At 34.0% G+C, this 25818-nt stretch overlaps 1 protein-coding gene across 1 annotated transcript; it reads left to right on the forward strand.

Annotated features, from left to right (window-relative positions):
* Nucleotides 1–1560: 1560 nt before the first annotated feature.
* Nucleotides 1561–25422, forward strand: LOC143058938 (PCNA-interacting partner-like). Its single transcript, XM_076232418.1, has 12 exons — nucleotides 1561–1748; nucleotides 4500–4609; nucleotides 6000–6175; nucleotides 8690–8971; nucleotides 9503–9676; nucleotides 21640–21804; nucleotides 22149–22303; nucleotides 22655–22820; nucleotides 23506–23678; nucleotides 23928–24015; nucleotides 24525–24649; nucleotides 25055–25422. Exons 2-12 carry the CDS (start codon nucleotides 4501–4503, stop codon nucleotides 25404–25406), a joined length of 1965 nt encoding a protein of 654 aa, XP_076088533.1. The 5' UTR covers nucleotides 1561–1748; nucleotide 4500; the 3' UTR covers nucleotides 25407–25422.
* Nucleotides 25423–25818: the final 396 nt, after the last annotated feature.

Raw genomic sequence — 25818 nt, forward strand, 5'->3', positions numbered from 1 at the left:
GATCATATCCCGATGTCGGTAAAAAGCTCATAAGAGCTTATGTTGTCTCTGTTTGTATACTTTGCCGACTCTACATAAAGCTTATTTAATTTTAAATGCTGATGATAAGTAAATTTCTTTCTGGACATTTTTTTAAAATTAATATTATACAAAAGATAAACTCAAGATTGAAGTTCCTCATACAGACAGGCCAACTGTTTATAAGAACACCATAGAAAGACTTTAGTACCTCTTTAAAGCTTTAATTCAATGTCATTTTGACTATGTCTAGTCTACATGCATGGTATAAGCAAAAAATATGAAGATAAGTTACAATAGTTATCAAAGTTACAAGTTTTACGAAACAAATCTGTTAGATTATTGTATACTATGTTATAATTATTGTCCTAGTTGTATGTATACAAATTTTACAAAGGTGACAGACATTTTCATCATCATTTCTCACGAAATAGCGAATTTGACTTCCGAGTTCCACCAGTTTTAAAGAGTTACCAAAAAGATACATTTGATTAAAATGGCCTATAAGATTGGAATATGTTGCCAAATAATGTTGAAACAAAAATTAAAAAATTAAGGAATTAGCGTCAAAAATTACTTGACCAAAAGGTATACTGCGGCTAAATCGTACTTCAAGGCTTTTTATGTTATTAATTTTTTTTTTTATTTATATAATTTTTATATAAAGTTTTTGTGTGTTACCATTTTTTGCTGTTTACATGAAGGGACTCCATCGTGAAACTAGTTAGATGATAAGATATCATCAATCAGTTCACTAATGATGGGAACAGTATATCTATATATGTTCCTGACCTGGGACTATCATACTAGTATAATAGTCCCAGTTCTGACTAATGGTACTATACACTCATCCGAAATGCCAGTGTTTCAAATATGTGTCTATGTAACGGTTTATTCCGTTTATGTACGACTTACAACTTAATTTAATAAGACAGTAACATTTCACAGGTAAATACTATCCAGCTGTTAAACATGCTTTTGTTCCAAAATATTGTTATGCTATGATTTATCAGGTTTCCATATAATCACCAACTACATCTCTGTCCCCAGACAAAATTATTTATATAGTTAAAAATATCATCATAATCAAATTCTTCTATTACTGTTAACAGTAGTAATGCAACTATATTTCTATCTATAAGTTTTTTCTAATAACTATTCAACAAGTTAACTACCCAGATAGAATTTCACGGCAAAGGAAAAAATAACCCAGGGAAATATTTTCCTCCGGATTAAAAAATAACAACAACTACTGTGACATTTTCCTCTCCGGATCAAATTTCACCCGGATATAATTTTGCTTTACATCTACTGTGTTTTGTAAAACGTATATATGCTTCAAAGTGATATTTTTATTGAATATTTTATTGTTATTATTTTTTATTATTAGTATTATCTGGGACTTTTATACTTACAGTCCCAGGTATTATTATTGTATTATTAAAAAGAATTTTAAACCAAAGAAAAGCATTTAACGTTTTACGTATAATATTCATGACAAAACCGGTACATTTTTATATTTATTCTGTATTTCGTATTTCCGGCAGATTTGATTGGTCAACGCCTACTTTTTCTGTGCGCTAAATTTGAAAATGTAAACAAAGACAAAGGCTTACATCATCGTCAGTCAGTAGAAAGTTGCCCTCTAAATATATTTTGAGCTGTACATGTTGTAGACGATTCTCTTAACAACATCTCAAAGACGTACAGTAACTATTTGGATAATACAGGTTCGAAATTCGCTCGATTGGGTTAACGAAATGGACACAAAAAATACGTCTCCCTTTGACTTTGATATTTTTCAAAATGTTTCATAATTTCGACCATGGAGCCAGTTCGGTCTTGATTGAATTTCGGCCTTGGTCGTTTCGGCTATGTGCCACGTGTAATAAAAGTATATATATAAATATAGTTGCAGTCATACCTTTATTTTTGTAAAAGAGATTTTGTTGTACTCAACTTTTTACCTTTTATAATTAAATTACTTTTAATAATTGTAGTATTTTTCCTCTTCTTCCTTCAAAAGTAAATGAGGAGTTAATTGCAGATAACACTTATCATTATTTATTTTAATTTGTGTGATAATAATTACACAATGCTTAACTTCTAAAGTGCAATATAGGTTATGTTTCTGAAAAAAATGATAGTAGTGTGGCGGGATTGCTTCCCTTAGAAAAACTTAGTAGATACTTAGTCAGCCGTAAGCGGTTGAGCTAAGGAAGTACTTCTTTAGCTCAGTCGGTATACGCGCTGCCTTGTAACACAGAGGTCCCGGGTTCGAGTCCCGGTGGAGACAAGCAATTTTGTAATGAAATTCGTGCTCTCCGGTTACATTGGCGCCCAACGATAATAACCCACGGTTAGAAGAATTACCTAGCCAGGTTAAAATATAAATAAAAAAAAGATGAAAATATCATCATTATAGAGTATAATGACTCTTGAGGTGGGGGAAGTGTGGCGGGATTGCTTCCCTTAGAAAAACTTAGTAGATACTTAGTCAGCCGTAAGCGGTTGAGCTAAGGAAGTTCTTCTTTAGCTCAGTCGGTATACGCGCTGCCTTGTAACACAGAGGTCCCGGGTTCAAGTCCCGGTGGAGACAAGCAATTTTGTAATGAAATTCGTGCTCTCCGGTTACAGTAGAAAAAAAAAAGTTTTTCGGGTCTCACTAATTCGCGACAACAAGCATCAACAAGCAACAAGAAGTGACAACAAGAATTATTTTAGCGACAAGAAGACTATTTAGCGACAAGAAAACATTTTTTTTTATTAGATATAAAGAAATTTGTATTTAATGTTTTTTTTTAAATATTCGAGCAGATATGTCTAATTAAAATGTTTTATTATATAGATAGACAAAGAAATGAAACATTTGTGAGGAAGAAAGAGATTGTGAAGTTTATATTAGTATATTGGTAGATGAAGAAATTTAACATTTGTGAAGAAGAAAGAGATTGAGCTTCTTTTTTTTATTTTTGAATATGAAGAATATGTATAAGATAATGTATGTATCTGTTTCCATCAAAGTCAAAGTATGAATAAACGAATGGAGATATATATGGAGCGGGCATAATGGAATATAATATTTTGATTCATTTGCTTAATACTATGCTCTAAGTGTACTCTTGTTATGTCAATTCGATGCTTTATCTATAAAACTCTCAGCCACGCTTTGCCATCTTTATTATTTAAGCGTGTTTCCAGACCCGACGACGAGTACGTGGTTCTACCTTGGGGTCCATATATTTTTTTTATTTTTTTTTTTTAATTATTTTTAGTCATTATACATGTTATATAGTAATATGTACATTCCTATCTAACATAATATTTATACATTTTGTACATGGTGGTCCCATTTTGATAAGCAAACATGTGGAACATCAAATGAGATTAACGAGTCGCGTGTCCCCTGTTTTATTGCTACAATAACATCCAATTAACACCTTCAACTTTGTACACGCGTCAGACTATACAATTACACGCGCCAGAATATACAATCATTGTAAATAATGAATACCTGTTGAAAACTCAAGATTGTCATTAATTTCCTTTCATCTTCAATCAATACGCATAAACATGATAAATATCGTTTAATGAGGCAATAAACAAATAAAAAGATGAAAACATTCACATTTCAATTTTCTTTTCCTCCTGTTTGATTTCAGTTTTGCAATAATTAATTTTAATTAAAAAAAAAATGTTTTCTTGTCGCTAAATAGTTTCTTGTCGCTTGTTGTCGTTAAATAATTCTTCTTGTCGCTTGTTGACGCTTGTTGTCGCTAAAATTCTTGCTGTCGCTAATTAGTGAGACCGAGTTTTTCTTTTGTTTTTTTACCATACATATAGGTTGAAACCATAATATGTCATAATGTACGTGTACAGTGTAGGTTTATTAGATGTTTGTCTAACAAATATTGGAATCTGTTCTTTGAAAATAGCCAAGAGTACATATACAGATATCAGAAGATGTGGTATGAGTGGCAATGAGACAACTCTCCATCCAAGTCACAATTTGTAAATGTAAATCATTTGATTATAGGTCAAAGTCTTCAATACAGAGCTTTGGCTCACACCAAACAGCAAGCTAAAGGGCCCCAAAAAATTATTAGTGTACATGTACATTGTATGTTAGTAAATCTGTCAGGTTAATGGTACATTTATTTGTACAAGTATATGGTTACAAAATGGTTTATGATTTTGTACAGAAGAATTCTTGCCTGAACCCACTGCATGTGCACTTACTGTATTTTTATTGTACCCGACTGATTGGGCAGAGCTGAAAACAAATGGATAAATACAATTTCATGAATGTACAATGTATATAAATTACTACTTAACCATTTGTTTAGTGTCTGATTTCAGGATGAGACAACCTATGTTTATACTGTACCAGACTGATGGGATAGAGCTGAATACATACATGTACAATGTATAGAAATCCCTAAAATTGAGTACTTCACCCTTTGTTTATTGTCTGTTTTCAGGATGAGACAACCAAATATTTATATTCTACCAGACTGTGATAGGACTGAGCTGACTACAGATAGCTATGATTCTATATTGAACTATGTAAGGGACGAGACATGTTCAAAAGGTAAATAATATGTAAGGGAAGAGATATGTTCAAAAGGTAAATAATATGTAAGGGAAGAGATATGTTCAAAAGGTAAATAATATGTAAAGGAAGAGACATGTTCTAAAGGTAATATTCTGTATGGGACAAGACATGTTCTAAAGGTAATATTTTGTAAGGGATGAGACATGTTCTTAAGGTAATATTCTGTATGGGACGAGACATGTTCTAAAGGTAAATAATACAATGTATGTAAGGGAAGAGACATGTTCTAAAGGTAATATTATGTAAGGGACAAGACATGTTCTAAAGGTAAATAATATGTAAGGGAAGAGACATGTTCTAAAGGTAATATTTTGTAAGGGATGAGACATGTTCTTAAGGTAATATTCTGTATGGGACGAGACATGTTCTAAAGGTAAATAATACAATGTATGTAAGGGAAGAGACATGTTCTAAAGGTAATATTATGTAAGGGACAAGACATGTTCTAAAGGTAAATAATATGTAAGGGAAGAGACATGTTCTAAAGGTAATATTCTGTATGGGACGAGACATGTTCTAAAGGTAATATTATGTAAGGGACGAGACATGTTCTAAAGACAAATATTCTGTAAGGGAGGAGACATGTTCTAAAGGTAATATTTTGTATGGGACGAGACATGTTCTAAAGGTAATATTCTGTAAATGTGTAAGGGACGAGACTTGTTCTAAAGGTAAATAATATGTAAGGGAAGAGACATGTTCTAAAGGTAATATTCTGTAAGGGAGGAGACATGTTCTAAAGGTAATATTCTGTAAGGGACGAGACATGTTCTAAGATAATATTCTGTATGGGACGAGACATGTTCTAAAGGTAATATTCTGTATGGGACGAGACATGTTCTAAGATAATATTCTGTATGGGACGAGACATGTTCTAAAGGTAATATTCTGTAAGGGACAAGACATGTTGTACAAAATGAATATACTCGGGTAATATTCTGTATGGACAAGGCATGCTTGGAAGGAAAAATACTGTAAAGTAATGATCTGATCATTATTTTGACTGTCTGATCAGAGAACATTTAACTGTTTTTTCATTTATGTAAATGTTAAGCAATTTATCATGTTTATGTACTTTCTTTAGTTGAAAAACCAGAAACGTTATATTTTATTTTAATATATAGAAATGCTTATAATTCCTAGGGAAATTGGCTATAAAACAGACATCTGCTAGATTTTACAAAATGTTAATATTAGAACATATATATAGAACTGCATGTGCAATTAATTTTGTATAATATATATTACCGTACATGAACATCATGTACATGTCTTCTAGAAGGTAAATTCGAACTCTTTGCAAAAAGTAAAATAAAACTAACTAAATCACCTGTTATGGCATTGTATGTATTTATTTGGATTACAGAACCTGTGATTATATGCTGTGATACAATAAAAGATGAGCAACATTACACCTTAACAGAGTTTGTAATGACTTTGTGTCGTAAACATGGAATCCTAAAGAATGAAAGAGTAACCTTATTGTCGTCCATGGATCAAATGGTGGCTGTACAGCTTTGTTTGGCAGAGAAAAATAAACAGGTTGAAAAATTATTCAAGACTTAAATATCACATAACATTTTACAAAAAAAGTAAATAGTTTATCAATATACAGTACATGTATCAGTAATAAGAAGAAGTTAAGAAGGCCCTACCAGGATATGAATACATGTAGTTTAGGTATAATTAATGTTTAGATCACTTTGGAAATATGATTTTACATGTTTTTCTAGCTGGAGCACTGTCAATCAACTAAAGCACTGTTTCTACCACATGTATCTCAAATCATTCTAAAAATTCAACAACAAAAGGGGCATGGTGCCAGTGGAGGGCATGGCACTTTTTATGATAGGATAAGGCAATGCTCATTTTTTTTTGTCTATGTTTCTGTGTGTATCACAAGTTCACAAATCTCTTTTTGTCGAGCCTTCGACTTTAGTCGAAAAAGCGAGACTAAGCGATCCTACATTCCGTCGTCGTCGGCGTCGTCGGCGGCGTCAACAAATATTCACTCTGTGGTTAAAGTTTTTGAAATTTTAATAACTTTCTTAAACTATACTGGATTTCTACCAAACTTTGACAGAAGCTTGTTTATGATCATAAGATAGTATCCAGAAGTGAATTTTGTAAAAATAAAATTCCATTTTTTCCGTATTTTACTATAAATGGACTTAGTTTTTTCTGCGGGGAAACATTACATTCACTCTGTGGTTAAAGTTTTTAGAATTTTAATAACTTTCTTAAACTCTCCTGGGTTTGTACCAAACTTGGACAGAAGCTTGTTTATGATCATAAGATAGTATCCAGAAGTAAATTTTGTAAATAAATAAATCCATTTTTTCCATATTTTACTTTTAAATGGACTTAGATTTTCTGCGGGGAACCATTACATTCACTCTGTGTTTAAAGTTTTTAAAATTTTAATAACTTTCTTAAACTATCCTGGATTTGTACCAAACTTGGACAGAAGCTTATTTATGATCATAAGATTGTATCCAGAAGTAAAGTTTGTAAAAAGATTACCCTGTTTTTTCTGTAATTTACTTTTAAATGGACTTAGATTTTCTTACAATCATAAAATAGTAACAAGAGGAATATTTTATTGATTTTTTTCCTCATTGTTGTTAAGTCTGCGATTTACAGCAAAAATAGGCGAGACACTGGGTTCCGCGGAACCCTTACAAATTTTTTTTACTGTATATGTTGTTAATAAAAATGCAAAAGTTGTTGTTTTGATTACATGTATTTATTCTATAAAATTTGCATTAGAAAAGTCATTTTTTGTCGAGCCTGCAACTTTTGTTGCAGAAAGCTCGACATAGGGATAGTGATCCGGCGGCGGCGTTAGCTAACTTCTTAAAAGGTTTATATTTTAGAAGGTGAAAGACCTGGATGCTTCATACTTTGTATATAGATGCCTCATGTTACAAAGTTTCCGTCAGTCACATGTCCATATCCTTGACCTCATTTTCATGGTTCAGTGACCACTTGAAAAAAAAGTTCAAAATTTTTGTAATGTTGAATTCTCTCTTTATATAAGTAATAGGATAACTATATTTGGTATGTGCGTACCTTGCAAGGTCCTCATGCCCGTCAGACAGTTTTCACTTGACCTCAACCTCATTTCATGGATCAGTGAACAAGGTTAAGTTTTGGTGGTCAAGTCCATATCTCAGATACTATAAGTAATAGGGCTAGTATATTTGGTGTATGAAAGGACTGGAAGGTGTACATGTCCAACTGGCAGGTGTCATCTGACCTTGACCTCATTTTCATGGTTCAGTGGTTATAGTTAAGTTTTTGTGTTTTTGTCTGTTTTTCTCATACTTTATGCAATAGGTCTACTATATTTGTTGTATGGAATGGTTGTAAGGTGTACATGTCTAGCAGTACATGTCAGATGTCATCTGACCTTGACCTCATTTTCATGGTTCAGTGGTCAAAGTTAAGTTTTTAAGTTTTGGTCTTTTTATCTAATATTATATGCCAAAGGTCAACTATATTTGGTGGATGGAAATATATTATGATCTTTATGTCAGTCCCGCAGGTTTTATTTGACCATGACCTCAATTGCACGGTTCATTGCACAGTGTTAAGTTTTTGTGTTTTGTTCTATTTTTCTTAAACTATAAGTAATAGGTCAACTATATTTGTTGTATGGAAGCTTTGTTAGCTGTACATGTCTGCCTGGCATGGTTCATCTGACCGTGACCTCATTTTCATGGTTCATTGGTCTTTGTTTAGCTATCTTGGTTAATGTTAAGTTGATGTGACAGTTGTAATCAAGCTTTATACTTAGGACTATCAACATAATATCAATGATTAGTAAAGAAGGCGAGACATTTCAGCGTGTGCACTCTTGTTTTACATGTTCATAAAACATGGCAATACTCATTCATACATCACATCAGTGATCACTATTAATCAAGACAGTGAGTTTGAGAGACATACATTTTGTGTATATGTTGAAATATCAGTAATGGGATTACACATGGTAACAATTTTCTGAACCACACAGAATTGTGATTATTTATCAAAGTTGTACCTTATTTTCAGGATATTGGTGACTATGATGTAGAATCTAGTACAGCTATACACCAGTGTAATACTCTGATCAAACAGAAACTATCAACGTGTACACCCGATATAAAGTTAACACAGACAGTGGATGATTGGTTAGATAGGGACTATACACAGTTCCTTAGCAACTGTAACCAAGTAGATATGTGTGATATATTACAGCTGTTAGTTACTGGGTTTGACAAGAATGAAAACCTCAAAAACGATCTTCTGTCTACAGATATTATTGTGTTGGGTCTTCCATCACATCAAATACAGGTATGGTTTAGACTTGCTTGCAATGAAAATGGCAGAATATACACAACGTATCTATATGATTGTAAGAATGCATAATTTCTAGATGGAGAGTTGCCTCATTGGCACTCATACCACATCTTTTTATTACTAGCTATATTGTAAAACAAATCATGTTTCTATAGCATATCTGATGCTCTTTACATTATTATTCATTCAGTCACGTGGCCGCTGTACAGCCTCAACAATCAGCAAAACTTAAAGACTTGTGTTTTAAGCTATTAAATGCCTGCATAAACATTTTGGAGAGCTTTTATCTTTATCTCCTTTCATGAATGAATAAACAAATTAAATTTATACTAGTTCTAAATAGCAATACTAATTATTATATAAGTTTGTCTAGCAATCATCTACAAACTACCAGTACAGTTGTAGTTCATGGACTGATTTTTTTGTAGAAAATTGAAATATGACATGTATAAATTTGTCATGTAGTGAATTGGTTTAATGAACTCGAAGAATAAATGATATAGCATTTAACTGACTCTATTTCAGAAATATATGCTGAAGTTTTTGTGCAATGGGAGAACTATAAATAAAATAACAATGGAGACATCTTTAGAAAGTAACAGTAATATACAAGTTTTGTCTGTGCCAACATCATTAGAAGAGGTACAACTCAATTCCACTCAGGAATTCATTGCCAGTAAAAATCTTTCTATAACAGAGGTAATATACTGCTTAAAATTGTTAATAAACTGGAGTGAGGTGTTTATTGAATTTTTACCCTGAGAATAAAATAAGTGAGAAGAATCATTGGTATGAGGGATTCTTTATCTCTTATTTTATGTATCATTTCTATAATTACTGGAAATTTGCATTGAATTTATCTAGTAATATATACTGAGCCAAAAAAGTTTAGCAACAAAAACATGAAATTTTATTTTATTACAAAATTGTAACAACATATGATTTTAATAATAAAAAAATAAAATTATGACATGTCAGAAGCAACATGAATGTTTATCACTCACATTCATTAGGATTTTCTTGGTATGGAGCTCGGGAGGGTCAACATGCGAAAATGAGTATAGTGTTATTTATAATCAATTTCTCGGCCATGCTCTAAGTGCATCATGAAGGATTGGCAGGCACACCAGCAGCTGCTCGTAATCAATGCACTACTCTTATGGTCGTAAAAAACTTGTCACATGTTGACGTAAAGCGAAAGTAGTGCTCCTCCTTTGACGATAGTTTTTTTTGGTTTATGACATATTGACCTATCCTGTGCTGTTGCCATTTGTAGATATCTGTTTGTTAGTCTCTAAAATGTTCACTTATGCACATTAAATCGATCCATGACATCAGAAACACTAATTCTGGCATCAACCATTCCAAGAACCTTCTGACGGTCGTTTTTGGGGATGCCTGGTTGACGCCCCATGCAATGTTTTCAAACGTTTATGAGTTTTTCTTACCAATGGTGTATTTCTGAACGTAAGTTAAAAAAAATTTTGAATTTTGTTTTAAAAGTTCAGGTACAGAAGGTAAAACATCAATTACACGTGCAAAGCTGAAATGGCGCGAAATCAATCATCCAGAAAAAAAGTAAGACTGTTTAAAATTACAGGTAAAACTAAGGATTATATCAATGATGTTTAAAAAAAAAATTCGAGAAACAATGTAGTCGCACTATCTGGGCATGAATAAATAGTAGACTGTATAGGGTTCTGGATAGTTTTTATTATTCAATGAAGCATCAAAAGAAACCCTGTAATATAATATTACATTTAATAACAATGTATATAAATCAATTCTTTTAAAACATGTATTATATCAATCTGATAAATTTACGTAATATGTACATGTGTACTCAAAATAATTAACCAATTTACTGTAAAATACGTTACAGTTCATGAAATTACCAAAATGTGCAATTAACCTTATCTAATCAAAATATAACTTTCTGTGACATCCGAAACAGAATTTAACTTGCCAGAAAAGCAAAATAGAAACATAGTTTCTCATTTAACAAAGCATTATAATATACGAATTAGCCGTTAAAACTATAAACAAACAGTCTAAGCACAATAAGCATTAATTAAGCAAATAGCAACAAGCAGTTAACTAATAAAGCTAAGCTAAGCTAAACAAAGCAAAATAACTAAGCTAATAAAATAATAAGCAACTACAAATGAACACTCATTCTTACCTCGTATGAGGTACAAAGGTTATGCCTCTGCGTATATCTACATCATATGCAGAACTCTGTCAAATACCTGTATAACAAATACTAAATTATAGTTACTATGCACAGACTTATAAAGTACTTAAAATCTATCTATCGGAGACAAAAATATTATAAAGACTCTGAAAAGTATTTATCAAGTTAACATTTTACTCATTTACTCTCGGACTCATTCTGCTCAAATATTCGGCATTCAATACGTTTATATTTACTCTATTTATTTCCAGGCTTAAATTATGTAGCTCAAATGTAAATCAATAATGTGCCTGTCATAAAAGTTACGTTAACCTTTTAAATAGTTTACAACATTCATTCACCAATTACACGATACACATTCTTACTACGAATTCATGCTAAAATGGAAAGTTACTCATGCGTGAAATACTGATTAATCCGGTAATAAAATTACAATGAAAGTAAGATAAAGACAGAATATCTAAAGAGATAAGTAAGCAAACTGACCTGAAATAATCGTGGAATTCCTCCAATACAAATAGTACAAAATATGAAACAGCAAATAAAGTATATTAAACGTCTGTTCGGTTTGAACATCAATCCACAATTAAATATAGAATGAATAGAAATAAACCGCCAAAAGATATATAACCAATGAAATAGCAGAAAGTGTGCGGTCAAATCAAGCGTAAAACACTGACCATCAGAATAGTAGAAGTGAGTAACAATCAAGGCCGAACTAGTCAATCGTCAAAGTCCGTGAATATAAAATACGAATAGCACAACTCATAATTAATTACAATCCGTAATTAATCTATTTGAAAACGAAAACACAAATATGAATTAGGAATTAAATCATCTTTATTAAAAGCAAATTCAAATCGGAAATAAAATATACATTACAAAATCATAACGGTATTTATTCAATCGTGAATAAATACACGCTAGCACATACTCCTCCCTGATCTGAAATGACGTCCCGTCATTTGCTCTGTGGAGTTTTCACAATAGCTAAAATCGTCTTTGCTGCTTCTGTTTGTAGATCTCCAAATAAGTTGGTTCCTGCTAATGACGTAATACACTGGATCCTCTGGTACCAATCCTTTTCTGTTACCAAACTAGCTGAATGCGATGTATCATAATTACCTGACCGCATCCAAGCTGGTTTTCTTCTTTCCCTGGTAGACCGTCTAATAGTCTGAGAAGATGACGACGAACTGTCTTCAGGTGGATTCTCCTGCTGTTCTATGTCATTTCCACTATCTAAAGCGCTTCCCTGTTCTTCTTCGGAATCTGTCTCATCAACTGTCGTAACTGAATCAGCCTGAGAAAGGGCGTCCCCATCAGATCCTGAAGCTTCTGTCTCTAATACCTCATTTTGCTCTCCTTGCTGCGATGTTAAATCTGTAACGGATGGGTTACTGTCATCATCAGCATCTGAATGTATAATGACCAATTCAACTGACTCCTCATCAGAAGATTCATTCTGTCTGTAGTCCTGAATTGGTACTGGTCTATCGGGTATCATTGTAGGTGGTACTTTTGTTGGCTTTCTTTTTCTTAGTGTCTGTACTGGTTTGTTCTCCTCATTATGCTCATGTGTTTCCGTGATGAATCCTACAGGTAGTAAATGGTTCCTGTGCAAATTTCGCTTCTTTCCACCACCATGTTCTTTTTGCACTGTATAAACTGGAATGTCTTTATTTGGTTGATCAAGAACACGGTAAGAATCCTTTTCCCATTTGTCAGATAGCTTATGTCGTCCTTCAAATGCGTTGATTCGTACCAGTACTCTGTCTCCCTTCTGTATAGTTGCACCACGTACCTTAGTATCATAACCTCCTTTCTGTTTCAACTGAGATTTCTTCGACATTTCTGCTGCAGCCTTGTGTGCATACTCTAGTCTATCTTTGAGGTTGTTGATATAGTCTTGACTCTTTGCTTCCTTCCTTAAACCAAAAGCAATATCTACTGGTAATCTCGGATTTCTCCCAAACATCAAAAAGTATGGTGAATAGCCTGTTGAATCGTGTCTGGTACTGTTGTAGCAATATACCAATGGTCCAACATAAGCCTTCCAGTCTCTCTTCTGTTCAACCTCCAGGGTTCCAAGCATACTCATTAATGTCCGGTTAAACCTCTCGCATTGTCCATTTCCTTGTGGGTGATAACTGGTGGTGCGGGATTTTACCATTCCTGTTAACGTACAGAGTTCCTTAATAAGCTTAGACTCAAATTGTGCTCCCTGGTCTGAGTGAAGTCTTTCGGGAAGTCCATAGTGAACAATGTAGTGGTTATACAGTGCTTCAGCTGTTGTTCTTGCTGTCATATTCCTTGTTGGTATAGCTTGTGCAAACCTGGTGAAATGGTCCGTAATTACTAAGACATACTGTTGTCCTCCCTTCGATGGTTCCAGGGTTAGATAATCCACGCATACAAGCTGTAACGGTGCCGTGGTCTGAATACTTACCAGAGGTGCTCTGTGATTAGGGATGGTTTTCCTCCGTAAACATCTGCCACAGTGTGAAAGCCATTCCTCTACATCTTTCGCCATACCTGGCCAATAAAAGCGGTCCCTGAGTAGTGATAGAGTCCTATCTTTTCCCTGGTGTCCTATATCATTGTGGTATGCTTGTAAAATGGTGGTGATAAGTTGTGATGGTAATACAAGTTGTTTCTTCACTTCATCTTCAGTATTAACTACTCTGTATAGAATATCATCAATAATCTGTAGGTGGTTAAATTGTCTCTTCAATATGGGTTCTCCTTTATCAGGTTTCTGCTGTTTTTCTACCATCTCTATCCAACGTGTTATCATCTTGTCCTGTTGTTGGGCTTTCTTCCAATCTATGATGTCAGTGGTTGATGGCCCATCTAACACATTGTTCTCTTCGTCCTGAACTAAGTTGGGGTTAATGGCTAAACATTCTGCAAAAGGTGTTGGTACAACTGCATCACAGATGGCACGTACGGAATCAATGTTGATGTCTGATCGATCTTCAGAAACTGGTAGCCGGCTGAGTCCATCTGCATCTGCGTTTGTTCTTCCAGGGCGGTACTTGATGTTGAAGTGATAGCTGGCTAAGTCTGCTAACCATCGGTGACCTGTAGCATCCAGTTTTGCTGTTGTCAGAACATATGTGAGTGGATTGTTATCTGTCCATACCGTAAATTGTTGTCCAAACAGGTAATCTTTAAACTTATCTGTTATAGCCCACTTCAATGCCAAAAACTCCAATTTATGTGGCGGGTAGTTCTTTTCCGCTTTCGTCAGACCCCTGCTAGCATAGCTAATAACTCGCTTTTCACCTTTCTGTTCCTGATATAAGACTGCTCCTAATCCAATTCCCGAAGCATCCGTGTGTAACTCAAACGGTAGAGTATAATCGGCATATCCTAAAATAGGTGCTGATGTAAGTAGTCGCTTCAAGGTGGCAAAGGCTGTCTCTTGATCTGGTCCCCAGTTCCATGCTATCTGTTTCTTGGTCTTTCCTTTGCTTCCTTTCTTACCTGTTGGTGATGGCATCAAATCAGTGAGAGGTCTACTAATCTGGCTGAAATTCTTGATGAATCTTCTGTAGTAGCCTACAAACCCAAGAAATCGTCTGACATCCTCTGGCGATGTTGGTTTCGGCCAAGTAGTTACTTTGTCTGTCTTCTCTGGGTCTATCTCTTTTCCTGCCTCTGAAACTATATGACCAACAAACTTCACCCGTCTCTTAAAGAAGGAACACTTCTTTGGCGCTAGCTTTAAGTTGACTTGCCTTATTCTCTCCATCACTAGCCTGAGGTTCTCTAGATGCTCCTCATACGTCTTCCCAAAAATGATAACGTCGTCTATGAAAACACAGCATATCCTCAGATTGTAGTCGGCTAAGCAGTCCTCCATCATTCTCTGGTAAGTGGCTGGACTGTTGGTTAAACCAAACGGCATCCTATTATACTCATAAAAACCCAATGGACCGACTGTAAAGGCTGTTCTTTCTTTATGTGGCTCATAGATCTCAATCTGATGGTACCCTGATTTCATATCTACGACCGAATAGTACGTCGATCCTGCCAGACAATCCAGAAGTTCATCTATTCTTGGAAGTGCATAACTATCCTTTTTTGTAGCGTTGTTTAGCTTTCTGTAGTCTACACACAGGCGCAGGCTGGAGTCTTTCTTCCTCACTAATACCACATTGGACGCAAAAGGACTGTGTGATGGTCTAATAATTCCCATATCCAGTAACTGCCTCAAATGTGCCCGTACCTCGTCATATGCTGTTGGTGGTATGTGGCGGTATCTCTCTTTAAACGGTTTATCTTCAAGAAGGTCGATTCTATGCTGCACCGTGTCGGTGTGACCCACATCATCATCCCTCTTTGAAAAGATGTCCATGTACGAACGGATAAGTGTACGTCCTTCCTCAAATTGTTCATCCGTGAGATTACTTTTGGTGAATTCCATCTTCTCCATAATACTTACCTTTTCATCATCTTGTGTTGTTGGTTGCGATGGTTCGATGGTAACTGGCTGGATCTCACATATTATGGCTCTAGGTGGTATACTTACAGTTCTGGTAGTTATGTTGGAAATGCGTATCTTCACCGGTCCATTCTTTCTGTGTTGGTAGCTGATTAATGTTGGTTCGATGTCTAAGTCCTCGTGATTTTTTGCAAGTAAAGACGACTGTAACATTGCTGGTGAATCATGATATGGTATTTCTTTGTCTAAGTAGCCGGTTAATGTGATGTATGAATTTGGTGGTACTGTTACAGACTTGATCTCACCACTTCTGATAATTCCAAGACGGTTGCTGTTCTTTGTAAGTTGTTTCTCTCTAAGTATGATGCATCTTAACGCTAGGTACCATGGTGTAGTCAAGCTGCTTTCCTGTAAAAATCTAGCTCCTATACTTACCTTAAGTGTATCTATGATGGTTGAAAGCATGTTTGTTCCTAGTAGCAGCGGTACCTGTTTGTTGTATCTACTGTCTGGTATAACTAGGAGTATACATGGGTATTCCTGATGGTGACCTGGTATCTGTATGCAAGTTTCAGTATAGCCAAGGTATGGTAACTGTTGCCCATCTGCACACTCTATATCTAGCAAGGTTGTTATGTCCATTAATGGTGTCTGTATATACTGGTTGAAGAAAGATTGGCTGACTGTTGACACTGTTGAGCCGGTATCTAATAAGGCTGATGTTTCCATACCATTTATGTTCATCTTTACTTCTGTTGGCTGACCAAAGAGTCCTGGTGGTGTCTTTACCCGACTGACTTTGGGAACCTTGCTGTTCTCTAAACCTATGGACGTTCCCCCTGCATAGGCTTGTTGGAGTTTAAATGTTGCTGACTATGATCCATTCTAACTTTGCATCCTATCTTCAGATGTCCTGTCTGTCCACATCTCCAGCATTGGTAATCTCTATCTGGATTATCTCTTCCTCCTCTGTAGTTGTTCTGTCCTCTACCTCTATTCGAATTTCCTCCTCTACCTCTATATCCTCCTCTATTTTGTTGTTGTTGTCCAAACTGTGGTTGCTGTTGCCATGGTGATGACTGATTGGGCTGCTGCCATTGTCTCGACTGATTTGGTGGTTGAAATTGTGGGGGTTGTGTATGTTGTTCCTGATGGTTCCATGGTGCTTGCTCCCATCTTTTATCATTACAATCCAGTCTGGTATGTATCTGATTAATCAAACCTTTGATCTCCTGTAGACCTTCGTCTTCAGGTTGGGTTGTTATAGCCTTGTTTATGTGTGTCTTGGTCTCTGCTGGTAGTGTTTCTTTTCTGCTGCTATGATCGCTCTCTATCTGCCTTAAAGCTACACGTAGTCCATCAAAATCTCCAATGGTATCATATTTATGTCCTGAAATATCCTTCAAGTGTGGTTTTAATCCTGTCCAAATCATTGCATGAAGCATGTTATCAACATCTTTTCTCTGTACAAGTCCTCTATCAACTGCTTTTCCAATAATTCCTTCCAGTCTACAACTCCAGGCTGTTACACTTTCTGTTGGTCGTTGTCTTGAACCATAAAACTCAGCTAAAAGCTCTTCTTTCTTGTCCACACTTCCATATATGCTATCAAGTTTCTGGATTATAACTTTTACAGTTGCGTTGAGTTCCAACCTCATAGCTACAAGTCCTGCTTCCCCTCTTAATGATCTTCTTACTGCATTCAATATAGCATCTTGCTCATAATTCTGCTTAAGTAAACACTGGACTTCATGTCTCCATAATTCATAGGTAGTGTCGCCTGCCTTTGGTTCTGTTCCTGAAAACCAGGTTATCTTTGGTGGATGGTTCATCATCATCTTGGTCACATTAACTGGTTTAGGTGGTGCTACAAGTGAATGTGGTTGTAAATTAGGAGCTGGTTCTGGTTTCTGTTCCTTGAGTGCTCCCTGTGACATCAGATATTCCATCATCCAATTCTTTAAGTCCTCAGGGGTATCAGCTTTAGGTTTAGCTCCCATCTTTTCAAACATCTCAAAAGTCTTCATCATCTCAGCTGTAGGCGTCTTTGGACTTTTTGGCTGTGCAGTAATAATTTCTTCTTCCTTGAAATTAGTAGCCATGTTGAAAAGAAATTCCAGTGTGAAAATCCAGAACAAAATCAAAATCTAGTCGGCAATACGGAAAACTGTATATATAAAAAAATATGCGCGTACAAAATATCCGAGTATAGCTGTAACGGTCGAATAATCAGCGTATAATAAGCCAATCGAAAAGTACGACAACTACGGATAAAATATATCTATATCGAATATACTACATGTACTATAACGCACTGTATAAACTATAATATGCTCAAGTCAAAGTCTAAACTGTCCACTCAATACCAATGATCAGTCTGGGATAGAAATACTCTAAGTATAGACCAGGTAGTAATAAAGATAACTAGCGCTACCCTAAAAGTAACTGTATAGCTGGCAGAAACAAGTCTCAAAGATGGTAACTGATAGTACAAACAACAAACTAAGATCTCACTCAAGTGTAAGTGTACAAGTGTTAGTAAGTATGTGCAGAGATATGGATGGGTTCACATGCAAAGGTATAAGGAATGGTATCACCTATATAACATGCACTATAACTCTATCATACACCAAGATTCACACTAAGTTTATCAATATCAAACTTATTTATCACCTATGTCAGTAATCAAAAAAAAATAATATACCAAAAAAATTTTCTAAGTCTGTGCTGAAAATTCTATGTAAAAAAAAAAAATCAACAATACAACACAAACTAGACAGCTAAGTCAATATTAATACTAATCACAATGTCTAATAATTCTTATGTACATGTAACTAACATCACATCTCAACCGCATAATCATATAAATGTTGCGCAAAGTTGCAACCTATGTGGTATAGTATAAATGAAAAAAAAAAAAAATCAATCAAACAAATGTAATGCGTGTATGCTATGTTCAAGTGTAAATGTGTATGCAAAGTCTCTATGTGTCAAGGCTTTAACTCACAAAAGTGTATGCGTGTATGCACTATTACCAAAAACAACTATTGTTGTGACAAAATTAAATAAATTGCAAACTATTGTTAATTCGCAAATCAGTGGCTTGAGAATTCAATATTAAATTTTCAAACAATCAATCAATGCACGTTGTCACAATGTTTATGTTTATACAGGATGTGTATGTACTTCCGGTTGACCTTGACCTGTATTGACCCAGTCTGACCTCGAAGGGGGTGGGGGTTGTCCGGTGGTCAAGTATCAATGTATAGTTAAAGTGTAAACATACATGTACATTTAATCAATCAACACCAAGTGATGTTCAACATGAACCTTCAATGATTGACGAGTTTTCTAAAGTGTCTCTAATCTATGTGTAAAAATACAAATGAAAAATCGTCGAAACTTTCAAAGACAATATTTTCAAATTTCTCAATAAATTCTGAATAAATCGCTACTCAATACCATTAGTCATGTAGTCAACATACATATGAATCAATTATAAATGAAAAGTAACTTACAAATACAAGAATAAACACAAAATATCAGGTCCTTTCTTGAACTTGTGCACAAATTTCCATGTGTTGTTTTCGTACTCGAGTACCGGAAATCGAAATGTCAACAATGGCCAAACTCGGTTTCGAATTCTAGAATACGCCGGCCGGAGCTACGGTTCACTATTTCTCTCACTTGGAATATTCCGGTCGGAGCCAACGGATCCTTTTCTGATCTTTCCTATCTAGATGTTTAGTCGTGAATCCTTCACTATCCTCCAAATAACGTGGGCGCCAAAATGTAGTCGCACTATCTGGGCATGAATAAATAGTAGACTGTATAGGGTTCTGGATAGTTTTTATTATTCAATGAAGCATCAAAAGAAACCCTGTAATATAATATTACATTTAATAACAATGTATATAAATCAATTCTTTTAAAACATGTATTATATCAATCTGATAAATTTACGTAATATGTACATGTGTACTCAAAATAATTAACCAATTTACTGTAAAATACGTTACAGTTCATGAAATTACCAAAATGTGCAATTAACCTTATCTAATCAAAATATAACTTTCTGTGACATCCGAAACAGAATTTAACTTGCCAGAAAAGCAAAATAGAAACATAGTTTCTCATTTAACAAAGCATTATAATATACGAATTAGCCGTTAAAACTATAAACAAACAGTCTAAGCACAATAAGCATTAATTAAGCAAATAGCAACAAGCAGTTAACTAATAAAGCTAAGCTAAGCTAAACAAAGCAAAATAACTAAGCTAATAAAATAATAAGCAACTACAAATGAACACTCATTCTTACCTCGTATGAGGTACAAAGGTTATGCCTCTGCGTATATCTACATCATATGCAGAACTCTGTCAAATACCTGTATAACAAATACTAAATTATAGTTACTATGCACAGACTTATAAAGTACTTAAAATCTATCTATCGGAGACAAAAATATTATAAAGACTCTGAAAAGTATTTATCAAGTTAACATTTTACTCATTTACTCTCGGACTCATTCTGCTCAAATATTCGGCATTCAATACGTTTATATTTACTCTATTTATTTCCAGGCTTAAATTATGTAGCTCAAATGTAAATCAATAATGTGCCTGTCATAAAAGTTACGTTAACCTTTTAAATAGTTTACAACATTCATTCACCAATTACACGATACACATTCTTACTACGAATTCATGCTAAAATGGAAAGTTACTCATGCGTGAAATACTGATTAATCCGGTAATAAAATTACAATGAAAGTAAGATAAAGACAGAATATCTAAAGAGATAAGTAAGCAAACTGACCTGAAATAATCGTGGAATTCCTCCAATACAAATAGTACAAAATATGAAACAGCAAATAAAGTATATTAAACGTCTGTTCGGTTTGAACATCAATCCACAATTAAATATAGAATGAATAGAAATAAACCGCCAAAAGATATATAACCAATGAAATAGCAGAAAGTGTGCGGTCAAATCAAGCGTAAAACACTGACCATCAGAATAGTAGAAGTGAGTAACAATCAAGGCCGAACTAGTCAATCGTCAAAGTCCGTGAATATAAAATACGAATAGCACAACTCATAATTAATTACAATCCGTAATTAATCTATTTGAAAACGAAAACACAAATATGAATTAGGAATTAAATCATCTTTATTAAAAGCAAATTCAAATCGGAAATAAAATATACATTACAAAATCATAACGGTATTTATTCAATCGTGAATAAATACACGCTAGCACAACAACAAAAAATAAATTGAAAAAAAAAGTGTTGCTAAACTTTTTTGGCTCAGTACATGTATATATAAAAAATGTCATAAATTTTTCTATAGTACTATTGAAAACAAACAGTTTTGGTGTTATTCAAAAATAAAATCTAGTATGGTTATATTCTGCAACTTGGTAAAAAAAAAAGTTTTTTGTTTCCTATACAAGACAAAATCCTAGGGTAATATGTAATTTCTCCCCAAAATTACACCTATTTTTAGCAAGATTTTACTTCTTTTATCTTCAAGACTGAGTTCCAAAACATCCTACCAAAGAGAAGATAATCTGTTAAAAAAATATTCAGAAGTTAAAATTTTGTAATAGCTAGCCTATAAATATTCAATTGTAAAGCATAACCTGAGGATGTACATGCTAGAATATAATCCACAAGTCCTATATATCAAAGGGGAGATAAGCCAACTTACTTACTTCAATTTTATTGTATGCAGTAATGATCTGTGGCAAGTGCATCAAATCATAAAAGGCTGCAAAGACATTAATGAAACATAACATAAACATGAACATTTTTTGTAGAACACTGCATGACAATTTCAATAAAGGAATCAATGCTAAAGGGGAGATAATCAGAGTCATCATGTTGTAATTTTACTCCCGGCTTTAATTTTTATCACCTGTCTCAGCAGTCTGGATGTGAGATGCAACAAATAAAGGGAGAAAGAATGAATAAAGTTTTGTTTAATATTATATGTATATATTTCTATTTCCAGTCCTATGTGAAGATGGTTCTGCAGTCGTATTTAGAATTATTGGTGAACACTAGATCTGAGTTAGCTCTAGCTCGAGTTCTAAATGTCCCAAACAGAGAACTTACACATGAAGCATTTACAGAGCTTAAACGAGAGGCAAAGACGAAAAATATGACAATGTATCAGGTATGTCAACTTCAATGTAATTATATATTTCTGTCATTTTCTGACCTTCAACACAATTTGAGTCAACAAATATTATGTCATCAATGATTTATTTTGATCCTTTGGAGCTAATTTTCCCCAGGCATAGTACCCTAAATCATTTTCTCAGAACCCCATGATGGTATGTTTATTTAAATGTTATTCACACATTACAACAATCTTACTCAACGCCACATCTTTTAGAATGTGTGTATTCATGATATTCCAACAATTTGTAACATGGTGTGCTTTAATATTTTTAATAAAGTTATTGTAATTTTACCAGTTGTGACTTATATACATATATATGTGATTGACTTTTGTAGACGGCTGTATCATATATATTGAAGATAAGATTAGGAGGTAAAGGATATGCCCCTGACCCTAGTCATCCATTGTTACAGTTTGTTAAAGGGTTGGGAGAATTTGTTGATCTGATGCATAGGTTACAGAATGTTATTGAAGAGGAGTCAAATACAAGGTTAGTTATAATGTTTAATTTAGGATAGCACATGTCAAAGTTTTGAGAAATAATGTACTTTAAAGTTTAAAAAATATTTTATACAGAATTTTCCATAAAATTAAAAGCAGATTATCTCATTTAGTCTAGATAAAAAAAAAATGTTTTCTATGAAAGCTATAGTAGCTCAACATCATTCTGTGATGCCATCTGCCAGAGTAAACTTTTTGATGTTTTATTTCAATGGCATAATAAGAATATAGAAAACAGGGAAGCCCCATTTATACCATTTGATCTTTATGTTCTGGGTGTTGATGTTGATTGTGCATAAGAGTTAATTTATTTTTCTTTTAAACTCATCTAACATTACAGGTCAGCTTGTCGTAAAGTAGTTAATATCATAAAGAAAGAACTGCTGAGATCAACAGATACTAAGTTAAGACAAAGTAGTATAGAGACCGTCAGTGATAGACTGCAGGAGCAGATTAAAATGGTTATTGACCAGACAGAGAGGAACAAGATGTCTAGTCCAGATAAAGTAAGAATTCACATAAGACCCAAAGACCAGAACAGATGTTGCATATGATAAAACAGATATCAGTTAATGCTGTTTAACATGATTAACATGATATGTTTTTTTTCTGTAGAGCAAAAAGATAATATATGATGTCATTGACTTTGCCTAGAATAACTGGAAATAACAGATTATCAATTCAAACTTGAGGATGTTTCAACGCTACATTTCATGTCAGGCTAGCCACTCTTCCAAGAGATTGTAGCTGATAAACTCCCCCCCCCCCCTTTTTTTTTTTTAAAGAACCACCAATTAAAGCATGTTGTCGTTCTGGAAATCTGATTTATAAGACAATCAAAATCGCCATTGCTAACATGTGTTGTGTACAATGTGAACAGGAAGCAATAAACGGCAAAAACTAAATGTTATATTGAAGCTTCAAACTCCCTAGTAATATCAAATAGTAAAATACTTAAGAATACCAGTGCAGCACTTAAAGTAGATATTTTGTAACCAGCTTAACCAACCAGAAATTATATTGAACATAATGAAATACTGCTTACGCTGCCAATTGTAGTAAATGGTGTTGTTTGACTAATTTAGGAAAATGATTTATGTACCAGGTGAAATCAGTTTTATTTCTGGTCTGTCAGTAGGTTTAGGAAAGTAGACATTGTTACATTATAGAATATTTTTTAATTATTTTCAGTCTGTCAGTAATGGAGGAAGTCTGTTGGGAAGGAAAACTTTGACAGCTCTACGTTACATCACAGATAAAATACTGACACAACAGGACCAGTCTCAATCTATTGATTATTTGTGTGACGGTTTCTCCAGTCAGAAAACACCCATTAGATTTCCTTCCCTGTTATCACAGTTCAGGTGTGTATACTATTTTAAGGCTGTTACAAAATTAAGGGGGTATAGATTTGAGATACTGAAATAAATTTATTGAAAGTGGGCGGTTGCATTTTTCTTGGAATTGGTTAAGAAATAAGATTAACAGGAACTGCTATCTGTTCTTTTGCCTCCAGATTGGAATAAAGCTGGTACTTTTAACAAGATTTAGCTTATTTATATGGATATATTATATAATGAGAAAACAAATGATAATTTTGTATTTATTGACAGATCTCCTGATGAAAACTGTGATGATGAGGAAGAGAACTCTGACCTCAGTTTATCACTCTCAGAAAGATTAGTGAAAAGACAATCAGGGGTATGTATACTGTGTTGTGTAATTAGAATTAAGAAGATCTTGTATGATTGCCAACTCTCCACTAGAGACTAAATGACAAAGAAAATAAATACTATAGGACACTGTGTAAAACCCATACAGCATAGTCAGCTTTAATAGCATCTGGACTATTAACAATTCTTTTGACTAGACATCATTAAATTTACAATGTTAGGCTAAGAGCAGCTATTGCAGGTGAGACATCAGTTGTATCAAAACTCTTTATGAATTTTTATAATGATATGATAGATTAGACAAATTTGAGCATTTCTTAACTTTGAAACAGCATTTTTATCAAATTAAACCCCTGATTCAGCAAAAGACATGATAAAATGAAAATATCTAGAAATTGGTGGAATTTGAAACCCAACGGACTTTAAGAATCTGTTGACATTAGAAAATGATTATTTTACTGAAAATGGTGTGCAGTTACTATTGCAAAGTTTTTCTTATTTTGTCTGGATACTAATTGATATATGTTTTGACTTCAGGTTTCCTTAGAGATAACACAATCATACCAAGCCTCCTATGACTGGGCTTTACCAGCCCATCATGTAGGTCTCCCTAACAAAGATGATATCTGTCAAACAAATAGTCCAGTTGTAGTCCTGCCCAGGTATTTAATTTCACTTATATACACACCACATCTGTATAGGGTAGTTGTCATCAACATCAAACATTATCTTTTTAAAGTAACAGTTTAACATATATCATGAATTAGGGTTTTGACCCAAATTCCATGGTTCACTAAACATGAAATGGTAGTCCAAACAGGCATTAGCAGGGCATTAAACAAAATGTAAATTGCTTATACAAAATTGAAAATATGGAAATATCGTAAAAAAAACTTGTCTTGAGTAAATCATCTACCAATAACCAAATAGTTGGTAAATATTGTTGAATTAAAATAATAAAGCATTAGAAGTTAGAAACTAAGAAAAGTCAACTGTTTTATCTAAACAATGAGCTAAAATATAAACCTTTTTACACATAATTAATCAAAATCTCTGATATTTTTCAGTAAAACTTTGGCTCATCCTGCTTCTGCATCTAAGGCAGGTTTAGCAAAGAAGGTTTTAGAATCGATAAGTGATCAGGAAAATATACAGAAAATACAAATAACAAAGACTTTTAGTGAGACGTGTAAAACCAAGACTGTAGATATTGTAACTAGTCAACCAACAATTGAACTCTCTAGTCAGACATCTGATGAAACAAAAAGAAATATAGAGAAAGGGGGAAAGAAACGTAAAAACACGGAATCAAATGCTCCAGCAAAGAAAAAGTCCAAAACAGAAACAAAGACATGTCGAAGAAAGTTACTACCTCAGGTGAAAGGTCAACAACAGCTGTCGACGTTTTTCCGTGTGTAATCAATTGAGTTCATAATATGCAGTTTGAACGATTTTAAAGTCAGGCTATTTATTATATGACATATTAATTCATTATAAATTTGGTATTAATCATATATAAGATATTATAGCCTAAATAGTTTGTCTGTGAGTCTCGTTGTTAGTATGTATGTATGTTTTTGTTAAAAATTAATTATCATGGTAGCTATGTCACCACTGAATCAAAAGGTTATAACAAAATTAATTTTATTCTATTAATTTTTAGCTCACCTGGCCCGAAGGGCCAAGTGAGCTTTTCCCATCACTTTGCGTCCGGCGTCCGTCGTCGTCCAGCGTCCGTCGTCGTCCTGCGTCCGTCGTCGTTAACTTTTACAAAAATCTTCTCCTCTGAAACTACTAAGCCAAATTTAATCAAACTTGGCCACAATCATCA

Source organism: Mytilus galloprovincialis, chromosome 1 (assembly GCF_965363235.1).
Source record: "Mytilus galloprovincialis chromosome 1, xbMytGall1.hap1.1, whole genome shotgun sequence".
NCBI lineage: Eukaryota > Metazoa > Mollusca > Bivalvia > Mytilida > Mytilidae > Mytilus > Mytilus galloprovincialis.